The sequence below is a fragment of the Scardinius erythrophthalmus genome (genome assembly GCF_964197995.2).
Source record: "Scardinius erythrophthalmus genome assembly, chromosome: 9".
In the NCBI taxonomy this organism is placed as follows: Eukaryota; Metazoa; Chordata; class Actinopteri; order Cypriniformes; family Leuciscidae; genus Scardinius; species Scardinius erythrophthalmus.
The window spans coordinates 33,326,499-33,351,969 of NC_138229.1; the positions used below are offsets into that span (position 1 = coordinate 33,326,499).

At 38.0% G+C, this 25,471-nt stretch overlaps 1 protein-coding gene across 3 annotated transcripts in view; it reads left to right on the forward strand.

Annotated features, from left to right (window-relative positions):
• Window positions 1–25,471, forward strand: part of fgf12a (fibroblast growth factor 12a) — a gene marked incomplete at both ends in the record, with an annotated part of 65,915 nt that overhangs the window by 26,761 nt on the left and 13,683 nt on the right. For all 3 annotated transcript variants that reach the window (XM_081375039.1, XM_081375037.1, XM_081375038.1), the window contains one exon: window positions 15,637–15,740. In XM_081375039.1, coding sequence (XP_081231165.1) covers window positions 15,637–15,740 — 104 coding nt within the window. The remainder of the gene's footprint in view (window positions 1–15,636; window positions 15,741–25,471) is intronic.

Sequence of the window (25,471 nt, forward strand, 5' to 3'; positions counted from 1 at the left end):
TACAAAAATTTTATTAATTTCAAGTTTTTAAAGTGTAGTCTTGTTTAAAGGGTAAGTTCGGTATTTTACACTTAAAGCCCTGTTTACAGATTGTTTCTGATGAAATAGAACGGTTAAGATTAAAATTTGGACACATGCTCCTGTCCCGAGAATTTTAGGTTTATTTCGCTTTCCCCCCCACCCCCACAATGGTTGTCTAGGTGCACTGGAACATTCCTTCCTAAAACACATTAAACTTTCGTTTACAAAGACGTGAAACTCACCGAGTGGTCAGGGGTGTTCACTGATATGCTCATACAAAAATCGCTGCAAAAGATGCTTTTCAACAGGTTTTATCGTAGTTTTTGTCCAACTCCATTGACTTGTATTGAAAGACTGTGTGAGGTACGGTATTACTCCGCCGCTTCTTCTTCTGCTTCTTCTGTGTATTCAATGAAATGCCAGCGGTTTGCTTGCAATTGGCAAAGGTGCATTATCGCCACCAACTGGGCTGGAGTGTCTATTATTCAAGCTCTCAACGGAAGAATATACGGGTGTGACGCGTTTGGAAAAATAGGTCCACAGTTTTAAAACGAATGGTAAAACACCTGTTGGAATGCATCTTTTTCAGCGATTTTTGAGTGAGCATATCAGTGAACACCCCTGACCACTCGGTGAGTTTCACGTCTTTGTAAACGAAAGTTTAATGTGTTTTAGGAAGGAATGTTCCAGTGCACCTAGACAACCATTGTGGGGGTGGGGGGGAAAGCGAAATAAACCTAAAATTCTCGGGACAGGAGCATGTGTCCAAATTTTAATCTTAACCGTTCTATTTCATCAGAAACGATCTGTAAACAGGGCTTTAAGTGTAAAATACCGAACTTACCCTTTAACATTATGTAATCCTTCGAAATGAGTTTGCAGCAGGTCATGAACAGGGCGAAATGCTATAGTTTCATATAGATGAGTAAATTGTGTTTAATAAATGCGACTGATAAATGCATTGATATGACAATTGAATACAACTGAATCAAAATATTACTGCAACGAATTTTATATTTATAAATAAGAATTCGTACACATTTGTACATCTGTAAAGTTCTTCAAAAGTGAGTAATTTACACTTTAGTGTAAATACATCAGTATTGTACGTTTCAGTGTGTATGAAAAAAGTTAGTAAATGTACATGTGGTAGAACCACACTTTACATAGAAATTCACATGAATTCTCAGGAAATCACATTGAAAAATCATTCATTATGAAACAAGTTCAATTTAGCAATAAGCAGCTCTACTGAAGACAATAGTGTCATTATTCAGCTTGAGTCAGGTTAATGTTGATTCAATTTACTTGAATATTTGGATCATTTCAGTGATCATTTCTGGATATTAAGTGCCTTTAACTATCAAGCCAAAGGCGACAGTGGGAAGTAAGTTTGCAGTGGGAAGGAACCCAAACTTCAGAAAAGTGACAGAAATGGAGAAAACCTTGGGAGAAACCGGGTTCAGTAGGGGGACCAGTCCTCCTCTCGCCTAGATGACCGAACATGGTGTGTAATTGATCAGGATCAATGTGGCGGGCATTGGGTGAGAAGGAAAAGTTGTAATGTGCCCAGCAGAATCATGAAACATGAAGGTAGAGGCCCAGCTAACAGGGAACATTCTCAGATCTTTGTGGCAAGGTTCTTTTAGAGATATGAGCAAAAATTATTCCATGAACATTAATAGAACGTTTTTTAAAAAAGTGATCTGGTCTTTAATAATGTTCTCAAAATGTTGTAACCTCCATTCCCTGATGAAGGGAACGAGACGTTGTGTATATGTACTGACACTAGGGGTCGCTCTTGGGAGCCCCAAACACCTCTGATAGCCTACTTTGAGAAAAAGCCAATGAGAATTGGTGACGTCAAACGACAGTGGGTAGTTCAGCACTGTGGCAGGAGGGACATAACGTCCATCAGGGAACTGAGGTTACAATAGTAACCAAGACATTCCCTATCTGTCAGTCACTTCAATGTTGTGTCGATGTACTGGTATCAGAGGTCTCTAGGGAAAACACCACAACCAGCTGAAACTTGTTATGAGATTTTGGCGGTGCAGATGTTGTCAAGCTACTGCGTGCCAAGTAGCAAGTGCACTCGCAATACCATAACCTTCCCAATTCCCCACATAAGCAACGTCGTCCTCTGTACCATGAAAGGGGTAGTAAGGACTGTACATACAGTGAGAATAGGTCGCTTCAGCCATTTCTTGACCTTTTTTGACAAAAAAATTTTATTAAATAAAAACCTACAGCTGTGCAGACCAGAAGTTAGCGATGGGGAAAGTGCTCTTTTTCATATTCAGAAAAAAGAACACTACAGAGACCTCTTCCTGCCCAAAGGGAGGTTAACATGTGGAGAACACATCACATGGACTTACCAACGAGGAAGTACCACACATGGAAAGAAGTCACAGGCATCCAAGGGTGGCGCTTGCAAGCTTACCACTTGATCCCTAAATGAGGTTGTGGGAACTCTGGGCACGTAGCCCGGGCAGGGTCTTAGGATCACGTGAGAGTATCCCGGACCGAACTCTAAGCACGTTTCGCTGACATAGAACGCCTGCAGGTCTAGGCAAGACTACAGAGAGTTTCCAACAGGAAATATGGCACGGCCTTGGGTTTAACCTCCTGGCGCCTATAAGAAACCTGATTATCAGGTCATGTTTCCTTAAGGACTTATTGTCCACTACATCGTGTTGTGTCGCTATCACGGCCACATACACTTTTAAGGTGGAGAAGGTCAGCCGTCCCTCCAACACTCTAAAAAGTAATTGCGTTTATAGTTCCTGTTACCACAACTTACCACAAATAAATGCTAATGCTAATGGCTGCAAGCACCAATCTATATAAATGATTGAATTGCTCATGACGTCGTAATTTCTACGTAGGTAGGTTTCTAGTTCCCAGCATGATTTTAATAGAATAATGATGTCATGTTTGACATTTTCTATTATGTTCAATTTGTTGTTATCACCGCTGGTGATAGACTACTTAGGTCTACTGCATCCCGTCCAGACGTGGAGGTTCCAGAGGTCTGGTTGCGGGTGCCAAATTGTGCCCTGCTTCTGAGAAAGAAGTTAATTCCTCAGGGGAATCCGCCAGGGAAGGGCTGTTGCAAAAAGCATGAGCTCCGAGTCCGGGTGGGCCAACTCAGTGCAACCATCAAGACCTGTTTTTCGTCCTCCCTGACTTTGCACAACGTCTGTGCAATCAGGCTCACCGGGGGAAACGCATCCTTGCTGAGGCCCCAAGGCCAGCAATAAATCTCAAGTGTGAGCTAGAATCAGCCAGTCATCAAGATAATTGAGGATTCAAATGCCCACTTCCCTTAGCTGGGCAGGGGCAGCCTCTGCGACTTTTGTGAAGGTGACGCGAGGTGACAGGGACAGCCCAAAAAAGAGGACCTTGTACTGGTATGCCTGATCCTTGAAAGCAAACCAAAGAAATGGTCTGTGTTGAGGCAGAATCGAGTCATGAATGTATGCTTCAGGTCTATCCTTCAGGTCTAATGCCGCAAACTAATCTTGATGGCGAACACATGTCAAAATGCGTTTCTGCGTTAACATCTTGATCTTGATCTTGATTCAAAACTCAATAAAATAAAGTAATAACAAATAAGTAAGTAAATACAAACAAGCTGGGCAATGTGCCAAATCCTTGGCCAGGCCACCTGGTTTTCACTTTTCCCGGCTACTTCCGATGGGCAGTCCGAGACTGCCTTATATTTAACGCAGTTATTATATTAATAATAAAAATGATGGCACATCAATTATCAATCAATCAGATGCGCATTAAAGTTTTGTTCGTTACTATAGCAACAGTAGAGACCTGGCCCGTCTCAGAACCATTATAAGGAAAATGTTCTGTATAAAGAGAACAAAGAGGGCTTGTCTTACTATTCCATGAAGAAAAGTTAGTTTAGGATTAGTTGGGCATGATATTCTAGGGTAGTCTCTCCATGAAAGCATTAATAAGGATGAGGAGCCATTAACACTATCCTACACAATATTTAGCATGAACTAAATTTTAAATTTTGGCTTATGTAAATTTCTACAAATGCCAATTTGTATAGGCTATTAAAATAAAGTTATGTAGCATCATTAAGAACCAACATGAACCAACATTAACTTATTGACAAAAGGTTTTTTGTTTTTGTTTTTTGCCCCCACTCTCTGTTCCCCGAAGGCTGCTGTGTAATTCACACCCTGACTAAGACACATTGGTGGAAGCATTTAAATAATCCTTTGATTGCATATAAAAAATCAAATCAAATCAAATAAAAAAATGATAATCGAAATCGCATCAAATTGTTATGTGAATCGTCTCAAATCCAATCATTCTGAATGTGCAAAAATCGTTATTGACTCGAATCGAAAACCCATGAATCATGATTAACCTATGATTAACTGTCTACCCAAAGATTCATAGCCTTAGTCGTAACCCACCACCTTTCTTTAGTATGATTTTTTCAATTGGAGGGACAGGCTCTATTGCATCCTTTGCCAAGAGGACTGCAAACTGCAGGGCCGTCTTTGCCTGCCACCGAGGTAAAAAGAACGCCGCTGAATCGGGGTGGATATCTGGCAATCTGAATCGCATAGCCAAGTCTGACTGTCCTGATGCATCCCAAGCTCCGTACAAGTGGCAATAGAGGGACAATCATTTTTGACATATCTGCGGCAGGGCAGCGATGCGGAGCGTTGGCCACCGCGTTAGGAGACAAAGATGCTCTCCATCTGTGCAAGCTCTTTAAGGGAAACTGCTCTTTTGCTGAAGAGCCCTGGGAAAGCTCTCTGCACTTAGCTGTGCATTGGGAGACAGATCGCTGTAATTTGAGGGCAAGAGTGTGCACATTATACCATGACATCAGACTATTCGCCTTAATCTTCTTTGAGCACAAAGGAGCAACTGTGTGCTAAAAAAGAGTGATTCCATAATTTTTGTTGCAGCATCAAGTTTTTCTGAGCTATCTGGTATGCTGACCAGTTGAGACAAATCAGGAAGATTATTTTCAAAGCAACCTTTAGTGTTAGAAGTTCTACCATGGGTACATATTCACAAGGGCTAATAAGGAAACTAGAAACACCAATAGGAAGGAGAATAGGCTAATTAAAATAAAAACTCCAAGTGGAATACAAAATGGCACAAGGAAACAGGAAATAAACCAAGTACAAACTAAAAGACCCAACTACCAAAGAGACAGGCTGAATCCGAAATCGCCCCCCCTAAACCCTCATTCACTATTCCCTACGTTAGTCCACTAATACTGTTCACTTGAAGGAGTAAATGAAAACGAGTGAGCGAAATCGGACAGCCACTGGATGGATGTCCCCTCAAATAACACCCTATTTGAGGGTATAGGGGGCGATTTCGGATTCAGCTACAGAAAACATGCAGAAAGTGTAACACCATTTGTACCAGTTTAATTGTTCCCACTATTACAAGCAACCTGAAGTTTGTAAAGTTATGGAGATAAAATAAAATAAAAATGAAAGTCAAGTCAAGTCAAGTCATCTTCATTTATATAGCGCTTTTAACAATGTAGATTGTTTCCAAAGCAGCTTTACAGAGATAAACGTATAATTTATGGTAACAGAGATTGTTTTGGCTTTATAGCGGTTCTTTAGTAAAGTTATTTTCCAGCTAAGGTTAGTTATGATTGATTCGCTTCCGTCGCAACAATCATTTGTTATTAAATTAGGGGCCGCTAAGGCGACACAATTCTCTCTACATAAGACTTTAAACGCGAACCTGTGAGAAACGCTGATGGCGTTCACATGCGCATTAAGAATTGGTTCTATAGTTATGTGTGTTTGAATATATGTACGCAGGTTTGTAATTCCCTACAAACCAAGCCTAAACAAAGTACTGGTGTTTCCTTATAATTTTTGATACAGAATTTTATTTTATTTTATCAATTCAGGGTAGATACGCGAATTGAGTTTCCCGACAACGCTTTATCTGTAGAGTGGTAAAGGGATCCTCCATAGGGAGAGACTAGTTGGCACTTCATCACTGCGTTTTCATCGGGTCCAGGCGAAGGTCCTTCATCAGATCTGGATACGGCCTGGATCCGGCAGGCTGCGGGAAAACCTCGGGATAAACAAAGACACTAAAATTAGCGTAGATGCCATTCTTCTTATGATGTAACGAGTACATCAGGATTTATGGGAAGTGTTCCCGGTTCCAGCTGACCTAATCTAACATTGAATTATAGAAGTCTATAATGTATTATGTGAAAGCTAGGTCAAAGAGATGTGTTTTTAGTCTAGCTTTGAACTGACAGAGTGTGTCTGCTTCCCGGACAATGGTAGGAAGGCTGTTCCAAAGTTTTGGTGCTAAATAGGAAAAAGATCTACCGCCAGCAGTCGATTTTGATATTCTAGGTATTATCAACTGGCCGGAATTCTGAGATCGCAATAGACGTGAAGGACTATAATGCGTTAAGAGCTCGCTCAAGTACTGCGGAGCTAAACCATTTAGTGCTTTGTACGTGATCAGCAATATTATAAAATTGATGCGATGTTTAATAGGGAGCCAGTGCAGTTTTGACAGAACCGGGCTAATATGGTCATACTTCCTGGTTCTGGTAAGAACTCGAGCTGCTGCGTTTTGAACTAGCTGTAGTTTGTTTATTAAGCGTGCAGGGCAACCACCCAGTAGAGCATTACAGTAATCTAGCCTTGAGGTCATGAACGCAGGAACTAATTGTTCCGCATTTGTCAATGAGAGCATATGACGTAATTTAGATATATTTTTAAGATGAAAAAATGCAGTTTTACAGATACTGGACACATGACTTTCAAATGAAAGATTGGTATCAAAGAGCACACCCAGGTTCCTAACCGACTACGAAGACTTAACAGAGCAGCCATCAAGTGTTAGACAGTATTCTAGGTTATTACGTGAGGAAGTTTTTTGTCCAATAATTAGAATCTCTGTTTTTTCAGATAGTAGGAAATTACGAGTCATCCAATTTTTTATATCAGCTATGCATTCGTTATTTTTGTGAATTGGTAAGTTTCGTTAGGTTTTGAAGAAATATAGAGCTGAGTATCGTCGGCATAACAGTGAAAGCTAATGCCATGTTTCCTAATGATATCTCCTAATGGTAGAATGTACAGAGGGAACAGCAGCGGTCCTAGTACTGAGCCTTGTGGTACGCCATACTGAACTTGTGATCGATGCGACATCTCTTCATTTATTGCTACAAACTGATAACGGTCAGATAAGTATGATTTAAACCATGCTAGTGCAATTCCACTAATGCCAACATAATTTTCGAGTCTATTTAAAAGAATGTTGTGGTCGATAGTATCAAATGCAGCACTAAGATCGAGTAACACTCATAGAGAGACACAACCACGATCGGATGATAAGAGCAAATCATTTGTGACTCTAATGAGAGCTGTCTCGGTACTATGGTACGGTCTAAATCCTGACTGAAAATCCTCGCAGATATCATTTCTTTCAAGAAAGGAACACAGTTGTGAAGATACTGCTTTTTCTAATATCTTTGACAGAAAAGGTAGATTCGAGATCGGCCTGTAATTGACTAATTCTGTAGGATCAAGTTGCGGTTTTTTAACAAGCGGTTTAATCATAGCCAGCTTAAAGGTTTTTGGTACGTATCCTAGAGACAAAGATGAATTAATGATATTAAGAAGAGGATCTATGACCTCTGGAAGTATTTCTTTCAGTAGCTTAGTCGGTATAGGGTCTAACATACATTTTGTAGATTTAGATGATTTAACGAGTTTAGTAAATTCTTCCTCTTCTATAGCAACGAACGAATCAAATTTTTCCTCCGGGAGACTACAATGCACTGCCTGATGCGATACTGTAGTAGACGGTTGCATAGTTATAATTTTCTCCCTGATATTATCAATCTTATAAGTGAAGAAGTTCATAAAGTCATTACTGCTGTGTTGCTTGGAAACTTCTGTGCTTGAAGCTTTATTTTTCGTTAGTTTAGCCACCGTTTCAAATAAATACCTAGGATTATGTTTATTTTCTTCTAATAGGTTTGAAAAATAAGCAGATCTAGCAGCTTTTAAGGCCTCTCTGTAAGCAATCTCTTTCCATGAAATGCGAAATACCTCTAGTTTTGTTTTCTTCCAGTTGCGTTCCATTTTTCTGGCTGCTCTCTTAAGGGCATGAGTGTGCTCGTTGTACCACGGCGTTGGACTATTTTCTTTAATCTTCTTTAAGTGCAACGGAGCAACTGTGTCTAAAGTGCTGGAAAAGAGAGAGTTAAAAGTTTCTGTTGCAATATCGAGTTCTTCTAAGCTATCTGGGATGCTGAGATGATGAAACTGATTAGGAAGATTATTAATAAAGTAATCTTTAGTGGCAGAAGTGATAGGTCTAACATATTTGAAACACGGAGTTGGCTTTGAAGCCTTGGCTAAATGAAGTTTACACGAGACTAGATAATGATCTGAGATGTCATCGCTCTGCTGCAGAATTTCAACGGCATCCACATCTATTCCATGTGATAATATTAGATCTAGAGTATGATTACGACGATGAGTAGGTCCTGACACGTGTTGTCTAACTCCAATTGAGTTTACAATGTCTTTAAATGCCAATCCCAATGCATCTTTTTCATTATCGATGTGTATATTAAAATCACCAACAATTAGTACTTTATCTGCAGTCAATATTAATTCTGATAGAAAGTCCGCAAATTCTTTGATAAAATCTTTTTGGTGCCCTGGTGGCCTGTATACAGTAGCCAGCATAAATCTCAAGCGTGATTTATCATTTATACTATATATTTTTACATTAAGTACTAACACTTCAAAAGAATTATATTTAAAACTTGATTTCTTAGTGGTTTTGAAAATATTACTATAAATTACAGCAACACCTCCCCCTTTGCGTTTCAGACGAGGCTCATGTTTATAACAGTAATCTTGCGGGGTGGACTCATTTAAAGTAAGCAAGTTTAGCATTCAGATCAAGCCCAAAATAAATTATCAGAATAATACATTACTTCCACCTTGAAATGACTGACCTTTTGAAACCTACTGATTATGTTGATGAGAATCAACTCCTGAGATCAATTCCTGAATTACCTTTCTATTGAAGCTGTCAGCAGATCAGAGAGAGAAATGCCTACAGAATATTACGTGCACCATGACTGGTGCAGTTCCTGATACTACAGAGCACCCTCATTTACATTTATTCAGCTTTAACTTTAAAAAAGGTGGTACAGGTGGGTACCCAAGTAAGATTTAAATTGATGTCATTTAAATGAAATGATATTAGAGTAAAAAAAAAAAAAAAAAAAAAACTTGTGGCAAAGAGACTTAAGAGTTAAATTACTACATTAAATTAATACATTAAAGGGTTCATGAACTACATTGTTTTATTGTTTTATAATGGTTTTGAGGGTGCACTTATAATGTCAGTAGGATTTTTACATCAGAAATTGTCATAATTTAGAAAGAGAAGGCATTTTTCCTACCCTGATTTTAGCCCTCTGATTTGAACGCTGTGGCGTGTCTGCTGTGAGACTTCAGTGTAAACGTCCACTGCTGTGATTGGCTAACATCTTTGCATATGAAATAGTTAAGTGTGGAACTCTTTCGAAAACTTTTGGCACGTTTTTACTATTACAGCTCTCAAGGTTAACTAATCGTGTTAAAAGTGTTGATTATTGCATTATATTTAAATCTATAGGATCACAGACATGTTGAGCGTTTGAATGCAGTGATCTCGTCATTGCAACTCGATTTCTGCACACTAACCAATGCTTTCATCATAACTAACAATGCAAACACAATGTAAATAAGAGATTCGTTGATTATAACGGGGGTTTTGGTGAGAGTCCAGAACTCAGTCACTGATAAACTTGCGCTGTTTGATTGACATCTCCTACATCTGTAAAGGGAGCGTTCTTTGATCTCTTTCTATAAATAATTTAATCACAGTTTAAATAACAGATTATTTTCATTTTACTAAGAGAAACGATGTGTAGTTGACCATTTAGTCACTGGTTTGATTTACTAAAACATAGACAAAGAACATCTGACAGAACTTGAATCATTACATATCAGAAATCACTGTGTCACAGATCAGGCATTAGAATGAACACAGTTACTTATATGTTGATGCATTTCTGTCGAGTCCATATCCCAAAAGTCTGTTTGCAAAGCCTGCGCCGAAATTGTGACGGATTTACCAAAGAATCCACAGTGAAATGTACCGAATATAAATAAATAATGCTCAACTGAGACATTCACATTGTTGAAAATAAATAACCACATTCCTAGCATTAGGTAATGTTACTTTTAGTCCAGTGACCCTGTATCGCTCTTCTCTCCTCATCATCTCACTAACACACCAGTGGGCGGGGCCAAAGACGCGATGATGAAGTAGGCATTGGTTTTCTTCTGCAGAGGCGGACTTTCACCTATCATAAATAGGCACATTCCACAGCGAGTCGTTCTCTGGGCTTGGTTACAATAAAAGCTGTTTTTGGACTAACAAGTAAGTTTTCAGTTCTGAAACTTACAGGATATTCTTATATATATATATGTTTTATATAAAAGCTGTTTTGAATAAATATTCTGAATGTTCTCATCCAATCTGACTTCTGACCTACAATGCTGCCTGAATCATACACTGTTCGTTCGTTGGCCAGAGGAGAACTGGCCCCCGACTGAGCCTGGGTTCTCCCAAGGTTTTTTTCTCCATCCTGTCACCTGATGGAGTTTTGGTTCCTTGCCACTGTCACCTTTGGCTTTTGGCTTCACTGTTAGACCTTACCAGGCTTTTTTACAGTAAAATACTGGCAACACTGTTGCCAGTAATTTACTATTAATTGTACTGTTCTTTATTGTAATCTACAGTATGTTACTGTAACAAAATTAAAACTCGAGTTAACTAATTTCACTTGCAGAAACCGACTGCCTTAAATTGACCAACTGTCATTTAAATGTATTAACTAAATTTGTAATGCACAGATAATGTGAGCAAAGTATTACTGTGAACTTATTTCATTTGAGACCACAAAAAAAAAGTATTGTACATAAAAACATTTTCACTGGACCAGCAACTACACAGTCATTGCCTGTTAAATAAAGCAACATACAGCACATCATCAATGTTTGTAGATCTTCTCCTGTACTGAAGCACATGCTCTACTCTTCAGCACAATGGTGACCCAAAAAACAAAATTTTACAGTAAACTACTGGCAACAGTGTTGCCAGTATATACCAATTTTATAATTTACAGTTTATTACTGTTAAAATGCATTTCGTGGGTGTGTCTTTTTATCTTACACTGTTAACCCTTTCAAGCCCACAGGAAAATCCACACTACAAAAAGTAAAAAGTAACATTGACGCAGTGTTGCAGTGTTGCAGTGAGATAATTAGGGGAATATTTAAGTGATTGTTGAGCATTAGTGATGAACACCTGCTGTTAACAAGCAGATTCACTGAAGGAAAGAGGCACACAAGAACAGAAAAACACAAGAGCTACAACTGTCTTCCAGTTATTACACATTATTACACTTATTATTACCCAGTATGACTTTATTTCTGTCATATATCTACAGAAGTTGTTACTGAGATGTTTAATTTAAAATGTTTGGTTTGAAGTTACCATTACAGAGATCAGTGTTTGCTTTAGTTGGGATGCTGACCCTTGTCTTTTTAACATTCATTTTTCTCTTGCTGCTTGAACTGTTTTTTGTTTTGTTTTTGCAAGCCATACTTATGCACACACACATGGTTTGTGAATGCATTTTGTTATATTGATAATGATGATAAAAAACCATATAGCCTGTCCATTCACTAATCTCATTCAGAGTTTAATCCTGTATCAAACGTGTTACATTACCACCTCTGTGAAACTACAGTAATGAGTTACAATGACAGATCATGGCACAACCAAAGAAACAGGCTATATTCTCTTGTAGAAACACAGAGATATCAAAAAGCAGCACATGTTGAGATTCATGTGCTGATTGTTGATGTCTGTGTGTGTCTGAGTCAAGCAGGAGTTCAAAATGTTTTAATGCACTGTATGATTTCAATATTCTTCATAATAACTGATTACAAAAACACTGCTGGATTTCATGTTGTAGATTAACCAATATATGATACATTAAATACCCATTAATTCAAAGCTATTTATAAATGCTTTATAAACTCACAGTTACAGCAGCCAGAGTGAAACTACTGTTATAGTCAAGGGTCAAGAGCCCAACTAAAGCAAATACTGATCTCCATCATGGTGACTACAAACTTTATTATTTTCAATAAAACATCAACAACTAAATATCTGTTAATTCTCAACAAGAACTTTTGTACATGTATGAAAGAAATAATGTTAAACTGGTTTGTAAACTGTTTTCACACTGTGTGGCTGGAAGTTAGTTGTAGTTCTTGTGTTTCTCTTTTTTCTGTTCTTGTTTCTCTGTCCTTCAGAGATCGTGCTTATCAGGTGTTCATCAGTAGCCGCGTTTCCATTACCCTTCAAATTGCGCAAATTGAAATTGCGAATTGGAAATACGCCTAATGGAAACACATCAATTTCGCAAAAACTCAAAAACTCTGTTTACAGTCACCTGACTTAGAAGGTGCGGTGTGTTTGGACAGAATACGAGACAGAGTTCCTTATTAAATTCAACTGGATTTAACCTCATAGAGGTGCCACAATCAAGACCTCGGAGCAGAAAGGAGTGAGAAACACCCAGAAACACCTCATATGTGCCGCTCACAGTAAGGGTCTTTCCTTGCCATTAATGCTTGGATAACACGTCTACATTTCCTTGCATTAATAATAATAATGTCTAGTGCGATGGCTGTGATATATACAGTATAAACCTACCAACGTCTGTTGCCATGATTTTTGGAATTACTTTTTCCAGACTTTTGAGTGTCGACTTTGATCGCTGTTAATTCACAGTAAATTCCTGTTGGCTATTTTCTCGAAAACAAAAAATATAACCCAGAATGCATTGCTTTCCACGGTATATTACCGTTTTAATGGAAAATGGTATGATACTGTCAGAATTTGACCTTTTTTTACAGCAAGGGTTAACAGTGTTGCTTAGTTGGGGACATTTAATATTCAACAAAATTATTGATCTGCCTGCATTGACACCATTATATGAGAACTGAACTGAGCTGGATGATGATGTCACTGTTATATACAGTATATAAATTAACTAAATTAATAACTTTTTACAACAAAAATGAACCATCACTGAACTTACTTAAGCTACTATGACACTATTTTCTTCTAGATCTGCAGTACAGCAGAAACAAACTTTGTTGAATTATTTTCCTGTTATCTCTGTAAAGCTGCCTTGAAACAATCTGTATTGTAAAAAGCTCTATCTAAATAAAAGTGACTTGACCTGACTGATATGTCAAAAGTGCAAGGAAAAATAGATTTTTGCGTTCATGATCCTTTAACACGTAGGTTCAGACTGAGCTTAACAATAGCAAATTTCAGCATCTGAGTGTTCAGAAAATGCAAATTTGATGATTCATGTTTTGTGGAGGCACCATAGATCACATATGATTACAAACTGTCTGCTTCAGCAGTCAATAAGATTAGAATCTGATGATGTGGTACAGTCCATTCCTGTTCCCCTCCATCAAAATGATTCAAATTGGTTGTCATCAGATGGAAGCATTTAAGAAACCATTTTGTAAAGTGGATGTACTCAAAATTACCAGCAAATAACCTTGCGCATTTTCAAATCCCTCTTGGTTATTTGAAAATGTTTGCCATTGATTAATCATTAATGTCAAGGTAATTTGACTGTCTGCGTTTATAGTCGTTAATCATAAGTAAAAAAGGTTTGTCAGAATGCAGTAACTATGAGAGCGTCTCCTCTCAGACACAGATTAGGAACAGAGGGCTGACTCTTTAGACGTCTGCTTCTTGGTGCTTCACTTTGAGATTCGTGTCTAAATGAATTACAGTTCTTGTGCCTCCTGTCTTGATCCTACCATTCCTGAAACCCATGTGTTGCGTATCAGAACAGCCTGTCGATTCAGTACTGTATTCAGTCATTACTGTAAGACTGCTAAGACTTGACTCATCAACAAAATAATCACTCAAAAAATGCCAATTTTTTTGTCTTAGTTATTTAAATACAACAACCAATGTAAAATAAAATGTTGCCAGTGTCACATTCAGCTGTTTCTGAATCAGAATTCATCTGTCCAATCAAAATGCCCTCTGTGAATGACCCTCCCCCTATTAACCCCGCAACTAACTAGCAATTGCCAGATTATTTTTATTTATTTTTTTATGGGGACAGCACCTTCAAAATGTCCACCCAAACATCCAGTTTTAATCGCAAGCTTTAATACTGTAACCTTGATTGATATGTCATTATTTTTGTACTAGTTTAATTCTGCTTTGAAGAAGTTACTTTTTAATAGTATTATGCAGTACAGCAACTTTTCAAAATGGTAGACTAACTGTATTGAACTACTACGTTTAGATTTTCAAAGAAGCTTCAGCACAAATATAAACTGATAGACCCACTGAAGTATTCACAGCTTTTCAGGCAAATTTACACCACAGAGCAGCAGGCACTGATTTTTTTCAAGTGAGATTGAATCAGCTCATGATTCAATCATGGGCATGCTGGCACCTTTCCAAGCCCCAATTCTGAGCATCAGCAGACTAGGCTCATTCCTTCACTTGAAAACTATATAGAAGGAGGAAGACTGCATTGCCCCCTTAATCTATGGTAATCTTGTCTACCAAATACAGATGACTTGAGCAGGTAAAATTAGTTTAATGTTTACATTTTGTCATGTGCACACTTGCTTTTTAATTGCCTGCTATGCCAACTAAAGTCTAAAGATTATCTATTAATTTAACAAAATGGTAGATGTGGGGTAAAGTGTGCCAGATGTTTCTTTGCTTCTTCTGTTCCAGTGATTACACCAGCCGAGCATCCAAATGATGGAAATGCTACGACAGTGGTCTGGTTGAAAAATATGAAATCATAGACAGTTTTTATTTGTTTATTTATTTTTATTTGAGATCGCAGACAAAAAACTAAAAATAATTCAAAGAAAATGATCAACAGTACCTCTCATCCTCACAAAGGGAAAATGCAAGGAGAGCCGTACTTCATATTTGTCTGCAAACTTGGAATGTGGGATAGTAATGTCTTGATTTGTTCAGTCCGATCAAGGATATTTTTGTTAACTTTTATTTTTTTTCTATCAAGATTTTATTTTATTTTTCTAAGAGTGAAAAACCAAAATGTTGAACATGTTTCCCTTTCGAGGGAACTCAACACTGCATCATAAGGGGCTTTCGCACCGGATAGTTAGGAACTCAGTTATATGAGCTAGCCACCAGGGTGGTCCCTGAGAACAATTTTTTTCCCCTAGCCGTTGCTTACATCCTGAGGCTCTGGTTGATTTTGACGGCGCGGAGAACGGCAGAGCCTGAGCAGCGCTCCCATTCTCCGTCTTCATAAGTTTAACAGTCCTATCTAATGCATTATTAGATAGAAGTGTTAAACAAAGAATTAGGTAATAGTTTAGCACTGTTGCTAGTGTGGTTCTAGTAGTGCCAAACATATTCTTACATAACATGTCCTCCTTATTTTTTCCCTAGCTCTTTTCAACCTCATCCCTGTCGGCTTAAGAGTGGTGGCCATTCAGGGAGTCAAAGGGGGTTTCTACATCGGCATGAATGCGGAGGGCTTCCTCTACAGCTCAGTAAGATTCCCCTTAATCAGTTTACATGCATGTGTGCGTGTGTGTATACATGGAGGAATGCTGCATGCAGTGCATACTGTATTCTTGGAGCTCATTTATATTTATACATGTACTCTGTGAGCTCAGTTTCATTAGCACAAAAAAGTGAAAGTGCTGCATTCCCACTGAGAAACGTTGTCTTTGCTATCTTGATTCAGTCGTTAAACCCTTGCAGTGTAAAATTCAGAAAAAGGGCTGCTTTTAGCATGGCTTAACAGCGTGACAGCAACTGTGTTCCCTGTAGGCTTCAGTTGAGTTATGGTGGATGACAGGCATATGTTCTTGCCCCCACTCAGTCAGCAGTTGAAACAGGTTTGTGGAAAAGTGTCAGAGTGAGTTACAGACTTCTGGCAGATTATATAACGGCTGGTCACAGAACTCTTAATCCTGTTAAAGACAATCTAAGAAGAAAGGAATAAATTAATTTCCTGTTACCATTGCCATGAGGTTGGTTGGCATAGATTCGTTTTAGGCCATATTAATGTTCAGCATTCATAACAAATCAGTTCACAAAAATTCCCTAATTTTTAACTCTTTACTGTGCATAAACTGTATATTAAATAAATACTTTGAAGAACAGAAAGAAGTAGGAAATTAAGTGCACAAATGTAACAAAATTGACATATAATTGACATAATTATTTTTTAAAGACAATTTTTTTTTTTATGAGAAGTGGGATATGTCTGGTATTTTATGTTCGTAGCACAAACTGGCCAATAGTGCTGAGCTTTTGTATTTGAAATGCTTACAAACTCATTACTTTTAATAACAGAAATAACATGCATGCAAAATTTGTTGGCTTCACACCATAAAAAGATATATAGCCATTTAAAATAAACAAACAGAAGTAGAATGTGCACCAAAAGCAACAGGGCTCAATTGGCTTCACTACTTGAGTAATAATTAAGACCCTTAAACATTATGAAGCTGCAGATGCTATTTTACCTATTTTAGAACTACCTTGCTATTTTGTCTCCCTTTTGGTGCCCATAATGTGTAATTAACTTGCTGAAATAAAACCCTAGATCAGTTGGTTTCACAAACATTGGAATGCTTTTATTCAGTATTTACCAAGCAATGCCAGTGATTAGATAAGGGGACTGATTCCCACAGATTTCTATTTAGTGGCAGTCTATGCATTTTAGATGCATTTTTATTTATGTTTTACTGTATAATGCATTCTACACAATTTACACACTGCACTGTTTTATTCGTTTAAATGTTTTGTATACTTTTTACATTTTTGAAACTGCCATCTACCTCTGCTGCTCTAATGTCTGAATTTCCCTCATGGGATCCATTAAGTCTTACCTTTTGGTTTTCCTATTTCACAAAATCAGAAGGAGGGCACTTCTCTTTAATAAGTAACCATCTGTTCTTCAGTTTCTTAACAAGTGCAAGTGCTCAACCATATGCAATGCAGGATGTAGTGTGTCTGGATTTTAGGCTATTCAAGATGCACACATACTTTATATAACAGACTTTTTTAATGACCAAGAAGTAAGTTCTGTAACACTTTAGAATACTGTTCCTTCATTAATGAATAACTACACGGGAACAAATGAGTAACACACTATTAACTCTCTAGTAACTACTATTAACTAACAAGAAACTCTGATTAACAAATTAGTAATTAATAGTGCTCATTTGAATATGGTGGTTCACTAGTAGCTAATCAGTAACTATTTTTTTTCATAACACCCAGAGGACTACTTATAACTACTACAGGTTCATAATTAACTTGAATAATGCATCATATATAATTAATTCTAAAGTAAAGATGGTAGTCCACTAGTAATGACTCAAGTATTACCTAATCCTTCAGAATGAATTACTAAATATTTGGATCAGTATCCTAAAGTGAAAAACATGTTAACTCTCTAGTAATGACTGAAATCATTGTAAACTTTTGAGATTTTTGTAAGGTTTTGGACAGTAATAATGACTCAAGTGTTACTACATCCTTCAAAAGGAATGACTAGTTATTTGGATCAGCATTCTAAAGTGAAGATCTTGGTAACCCACTAGTAATGACTCAAAAGTTACCTAATCCATCGGAAGGAATTACTATCCAATCCCTTACAAAAACCTCAAAAGCTTACAATGACTTCAGTAATTACCAGGGAGTTATCATTATTTTCACTTTAGAATACTGATCCAAACAATTAGTAGTTCTTTCTGAAGGATGTAGTAACACTCGAGTCATTACTATCCAAAGCCTTTCAAAAACCTCAAAAGTATGAAAAAATAGTAGTTATTGATTAGCTAATAGTGAACTACCACATTCGACTAGGCACTATTAATTACTAATTCGTTAATCAGAGTTTCTTGTTAGTTTATTGCTAGAGTGTTAATATTGCTTTACCTATTTGTTCCTATGTAGTTATTCATTAATGATGGAACAGTATTCAAAAGTGTTACCATAAGTTCTTCATCAAAAGCAAAACCTACTCTGACAGTGAGTGTGTTTACATGCATGTTCTTAACCCGATTATGTAAACGCATTAACTCGTTTTCCTTTTTCCTTAAGCATAAACTGATCATCACAGCTAGATTTTTGCCCTTTACGCTGATTTCACCCAGCTTGTAAACACATTAACATATCTGTCGGCTTCTTGAAGTGTGCATGTGTGTGTGATATGCGACAGGAACGCGTTCTTACTGTGGATTTAAGCTCATCCAGCGAGCGTTTTGCGGTAAGGAAGGAGAATTTTTTTCGCAAACTCAGACTCTTTCTTGACAAAATCCTGAATCTGTAACTGCATGAGAGGATAATATATGAGCCATAAGTTTCATGCTGACATGCAATACTCTTATTTGGTTTTTAATGCTTTATTTGGCATCACAACCAACATAACTATGAGTCAGATACGCAAATGATTATGGTTTGACGTCAATACCTGGAAATAACCCGATTTATTAATAAAGTCTTGTAAACGTGGTTTACTTGCGTTGTCGGGTTACAGGCTTGCATGTAACCCCCGGACAACAGGTTATTTCTATAAGCAAAAATGAACTGAACATGAAGTGAACATGGACGGTGTGAACATCTTCTGTCAACTCGCTTTCTGATTGGGTATTGTTTTGTTTCATGTGGTAATCTCCAGCGCGTGCACTCGTTTGTCCTCGGGATGTTGAATATTTACGATTGGAGATCGGGGCGGCTCTGACGTTCTTCTGAGCAGATTCAGCCACTCTTAACACACCTCACACCACAGGAAGATCTGATAAAATAATCTGTAGAACCGATAATCAGGACTTTACCTAGGATTGTCAGAAGGGGAGAAAATGGTCCAAAATCGCCCTGAATATCTTGTAGTATGTACCCAGAATTATTTGTGGCTGGACTTTCAAGCTCCACCCATCACCATGTTCCAGACGACTTCCCACACAGTAATGTACTTGAACTTACAGCAGGGTATACTTTCTCTTTTTAGATGTCCTCTGTTGAGGTTATTCAGTCACATCACTTTCTGTCATTGTTAGTTTCTTTTTGTTAAATTTCTCAGTTATTATAATGATGTTTTAGGAACTTTTAAGTTTATGAGACTTTCCCTGTTTTGGATTATCTTGTGACATACTGTATACATATTTGAATTTTTATAGTTGTTATTCTCTGTTTAAGGCATATGTCTGAAAGATTTATGCAATGACGGATGTGAAGGTTAATGTTCTTTACTCCCTTCTAACAACTTGACTGACTCTACACTGTAAAAATAAAAGGTGCCTGGAGGAACCTTTTGGGGTTCTTCACTTTGCCACACCGGCGGAACCGTCTGTAGATCCTCTAGGCACCCTTTAAAAAGGGCCGGTTCTCTGAGGAACCACACAAGTTTCCTGAGGAACTCTTATATTAGGCACTGTGTGGAACCACTTTGGGTGCCTCCAGGAACCAAATTTCATTTTTTTTAAATATTTAATTTCATGTTGTTACTATGGTTACCTTTGACATCTATTATAATAAACAAATTGAACCAAATACAAAATAAGAATTGTTTATTACATATTTGATATTCATTTTTATACATACACTTCCATGCACATGGGGAAAAAAGCTAACTACAGATTAATATCAATGAATACACAAAAAAATAGTATAATACATAAGCAACATGAATAATCAACCATACAATAGATAAACAAGAAAAGACATCTCAACAAAATGCATGGAAACACATATGTTCCACGAAATAAATCAATGTAAATAAAATTACATTTGAACAAATTAAAAATGTCCATCATACTTAACTTTAAAACATTTGTGTTTCAGTCCGATGGTAAGTCTGACATCACTGTTTCCAAGTCCAAAAGCTCTATCAGATGCTAAAAACAAACAACAGTGCTATACACTCATTGTGCTGTAACCTTTATCTCTATACTGAAATCTCAGATTGTTAGTTATTCAGCTATTTTGAATCATAAAATGTTTAAGTCTGGGATGCCGTTAGACTGGAGACTGTAATGTACACTATGGCTTTTGAAAATCTTAAATGTGTGACTTGAATCAACAGTGTTCATAAATGGTTGTTGAGTATTCTCATGAAACAAGATAGAGGAAGTAGAGGCTTCGACCCGGAAACAGAGTTAAGGTGCAGTAAAATTATCTGTTGTTCTGTGAATGTTCACTGGTGAATTCCAGTCATTAAGAATCCACACGATCAGCAATTTCGTTTGTGGTCAAAAATGTCACTATGGGACCAAGTTGGTGTGAGGTACTTAACGAGTTAGAAAAGTGAAAAGGTACAGCAGATTCGTTTTCCGTTTGTTTTTCCTCTTTTCTGGTGGATGGTCCAGACACTTCAATGATTTTCAGGTCTACAGGAGGATTTTTATTCTTGTTCACACTTGTATTTCAGCTTACTGAGATCCCTGCAAAGTACAAAATTTACTGTTAGTAATGTTATTAAAGTGATAGTTGTGAAATTGAAATAATTTCCTCAGCCTTGTGACGGTCCAAACCTGTTTGACTTTCTGTCTGTGGAACCCAAAAGCAGATCTCAGGCATAATGCAACCCCAGTCACCATTCAGTTTCACTGCATGAAACACAAGAAGAAAACAAATGTGTAAATCATTCATGAAACCATTCTTATGCACACTTGTCTAGTTCAATTCAATGCAACAATTTATGTAAAAATGGTTAAGCTCCAAAAATGTCCCAGAAAAGATCCTAAAAATAATCAATGAGTTCACAACTCATGTGTTATGGGTTGTGTTGCAAGTCTTCTGAAGCCTAATAGCTTTTTCCTTTTTTTTATTTTTTTTTTTTGTTGAAAAAGACTAAACTTGAAGTTATAATTCAGAGTTAAAATGTCTATAGCATTTTTTGTGAATCAAACCTGTGATATTATTTTTCTGAGTAACATGAATGAGATTTGAGATCATGAGAAAATATTTTCAGAGAGTAACTGATTAAAAAACACAAGTACACAGTCAAACAATACAATTGCACACAGAGAAAGTTCATAGTAATAAAGTACAGCATGTGGTGCAGGTAACTTACTGTAATTCAATGTTGCCACTGAAATGTTCAGATTATTTTAGAAATGTAATGGTTGTTCTGGGGAAACAAAAGAACAAAGCTGATTATTCACAACATAATATTTATTGACCAGTAAATGGCTTTAAAATGGTATTTGAGAGAATGAGGACACCTGTAGTAAAGTTAGGCTAAACAAAAACAGAGCAAACTATAACCTGTTTTTGTTATTCATAACAAACGCCAAGAATCAGAGAATTTTCTAAATTAGTTAGGCTATATCAGCAATTTGAAGACACAGTTGTACAAAATATGTTGAATTGAATGACTAAATCAATCTAAGACAATAAGTCAATCATTTCCATTTGTTCATTAGATCAACGTAAGTTAGTTAGCATCGCGGCTAAAACCAGATACTGTGCAATAAACGAGTGGTAAACACTGTAAAAACGTAGTAATGTATAATAAATTTAGTTTATATATATGTGTGTTTAAATATATAGTGAGTAGACTCTGTATATTTATTTGGCGAGTTTACATACCTTGTAATGGAGAGCCGAACAAACGGCGGAAGCTTTGATGAGAGGAGCCGTTACTTTCAAACCGATGACGTCGATCAGCTGAGCTTTGTTGCGCGCGAGCAGTGCGAGCATCACTGAAGCGACGACAGCAGAGGAATAGGCTAGCAGCAGTTTCGTGACTGAATAAAACTTCTCTCCTCCTGCTTCTCCTATATAATATTATTATTATTTAGTGTTGTTGTTTAAGGTTTAAATGACTTAATAAAATAGGCCTATACTAAATATATGTAAGCTACCCAAGTGAAAAAGACTAGGTTACTGTTAAATGTATTAAAAATGCATTAAAGTATATTTTTATTGTAGGTCTACTAAAAACACACTCAAGTACATTTTTAATACATTTAATAGTACGTCTTTTTCACCTGGGTATGTATACTGAATCAAACTTAAGTAGCCTATAATAATTATAATAATAGGATAATAATAATAATAATAGAATAATAATCTAATTCTGGCCTCACTGAACCATTGGGTTCCTCCAGATGCTGGCTTTAACATAAGAGATCTTCCAGGAACCACTTAAATGTTAAAAGATCTTCCAATAACCCTTTTATCGCATTCAAGTTCCTCTATTTTCCCCCAAAGCACTTCAGGGTCTCATGGTAATGAAAAGGTGACTCCAGAACCTCTGAAGTAAATACAAAGTGCTTAAAGGATCCCATAAGTTCCAGCAAGAACCTCAAAGATTGTCAATGCTCCTCCAGTAACCCTACTATAGGAAAAAGAGCTTTGAGGCACCAAAATTACATTTTGAAGTTCCTTGAGTATCCAACAGGATACTTGAGGCTCCTTTAGTTTTTACAGTGTACATCAACAAATTGCAGTCAATCTCATAAGCTATAATGTTATTGTCTGATTGAGAAGTTCTTCTGAATTGGAATTTGAAGGAATCGATTTTGTCACTGCACAGATGCTGTTGTAGTCCTCCAGGGCTGCAATTACTTGAGGAAGTTTCCCTTGCTCATTATATCTGGACCCCTGGAGATATGTTGAGAGGAGGTTATGATTCCTTGCTCCATGAGCTCGGTGAAGTCTTGGCTGTCTTCTCCCTGCTTTAATGATGTAGTTCTTACTTGCTGTGGAAGGCTTTGATCCTTGCTTTGATCCTTGCTGGCTCTGGATTAATCATCAACCTTCCAAAGCTCTTAGAGCCCCAAGCTATTGCAGAACACGGTCCTATCAACCGTTTTTTGAATGAAGACAGTTGACACTCTTATCTTGAGAAAGCGTCTACAATGGCTTTATTTAAAATATTTAGACGTTTTAACACTTTTTAATGTACTCTATGCCTTTGCAAGAACAATTTTGGTGTGAAACTCTTAGTCAGAGACAAAGCAGTAGATTTTGTAAAGAACTTGTAAAGAGTAAAATTCTGTTGTTCAGTGTGTTTTTTTTTTACTTCAAAACATATTTTATATCTTAAAAAAAAAACATAGAATATATATTTTAATGTATTTTCAGAATGATTTCTTAAATTATTTCTAGATAGTCCACCATGCATTTAGTCCTGTACAGTAATGCACATGTAAGTCAATTTGTAAGTACCCTAAGCAAAGAATATGCACTTTTAAAGTACATTTTACAACAATAGCTTTCTTTAATAAATTATGATCTCTCCATGAGTAGTAAATGTTACAGATCAGTATCTGAGATGTTTGAAGGTCTGAAAGTGCTACAGTGCTACATCTGTACAATTACTCAACATAATTCAGTAATTTAATTAAAATATCTATGCGATCTGTGAAATACCTTATCAAATATGCTTTTTAATTGATTGTGTCCTTTACAGTGGACAGATGTATTTTCAGTTATGGAATGTAAATTACAACAACTGGATTAATAATTAATGAATTAATGAAAAGTGTTCCTTAGATCTTTTTCTACTGGAAAAATATATCTTCTGGAAGTTTGGGGAAGATTTAGTGCTAAACTACTTTTGTCAGCCATGCTGAATTTATGTTGTCATAAATAAAAACACATTGACATATAAAGGGCACAGTCATATAGAATTATGGGAAAGGGTCAAAGGTGATCGCCATGATAGCTATTAAAGAATGGTGTGAAGTGCGAAGTGTAAATAATGACTATTAAAATCTGTCCACTGTAGTGGATTCCAGCATCAGAGGGTTAAAATAAATCTGGCTACTCCACACTGGCTCCCACTGATGTGACACCAAGATAGTCAGAACCCTGTAGTAAGTATAATCTACACATTTTTATAATTATTTATTTTCTTTAGCACCTTAAAACATGCCCATGGGTGTCCAGTCCTACAGAGTTAGCTCCACCATGTCCCAACACACTTGCTTGGAAGTTTCTAGCTGTAATGGTTATGCTGCATATAAAGGTAAATTAGAAACCATGACGACAAACTAGTTGCAGGAAAAGGTGCAACTGAGTCCAAATAGGGTGATATTGTGACATTTTGCCCCCTCCCGGAAGGCGTGACCTTGCGCCGTAGAAGAGATGAGGGAGAGAGAGGGCTTTGGAGGTGGACGAGGAGCAGGCGAAGGGCTGGTCAGAGGGGCAGGCAAAGGGCTGGTGAGAGCAGGCAGACAGACAGGCAGAGAAGACCAGGAAGGTAAAGATGGTGGGTTCGACCAGGGGGTGGACTTGAGCAGGGACGATCTGATGGCACACCAGGCCACAGCCAGGACAGCGTCCCATGGCAGCGTTGCTGGAGGGAGGAGCCATGGTGGTCAGGGTCTCCACGCCACCCTGGGGAGGATTGGAGGTAACGGAGCCCATGAAGGTGGAGCCCTAGGTGCAGACAGAGAGCCGAAGGAGTGGGATGAAGCTGACGGTCCCTGAGTCCACGACGGAGATGCTGCGACAACCCCCCGAGATGGAAGCAGGGTACCGGAGGGCTGAGGTGGAGCTGGAACGGGCTGAGGCATAGCTTGAGCTTGAGCCAAACGGAGCCGTAGGGGTGGAGGGCTAGAGAGCAGCGAACGGCCTGCAAGTCTGTGGTGATGTGATGGCAATGTCTGATCCAGGTAGTCCAGTGGAGCCTGAAAGCTTGATGGTTGCTGTTGGAGTTGAGGGAGGAAGGAGCAAAGGCGGAGGAGTCAGGGTGATGGCCCGAGGTGGCACGACAGGATCTGAGGCCGGAGGCGGAGCCACAGGATCTCCACGCACAGGAGAATCTGGCTCACAGCGAGCGGGCCCCAGGTGTTGCAGCACCACTGAGAGAAGGCTGATGAGGAACTGAGGGACTGATGGGAGACAGCGAGGGCTGGGTATTAGGTGTGGCTGAGGGCTGGAGAAAGGAGTGATGATGAACAGAGGGATTGGCGGAAAACAAAAAATTATTGTCAAAAGTCAGGAGAGGAGGCGGGAGAGGGAGAGGGAGAGGGAGGCTGGGCGGGACCAGCTCGTTCAAAATAGAGCAGACAGGCTTGTGAGGGATTAAAGGGGGGTAGGGGTTATTCCTCTCCAAAATCTTTGCCTCTAGCAGGTGGATGGCTTCTTGATCTTGTTTGGATCTGGTGGCAAGTTTCTCACTCCCGTAGGGCAGTACATCGAGTTGCCACAGTTTCTCAGTATGTCTGAACAGTTCACTGGAAGGGGAACGAATTGATGTTGAGACATTGTTGGGTGAGTAGTGGATGTTGCACAAGCTTAGCAGGCACTT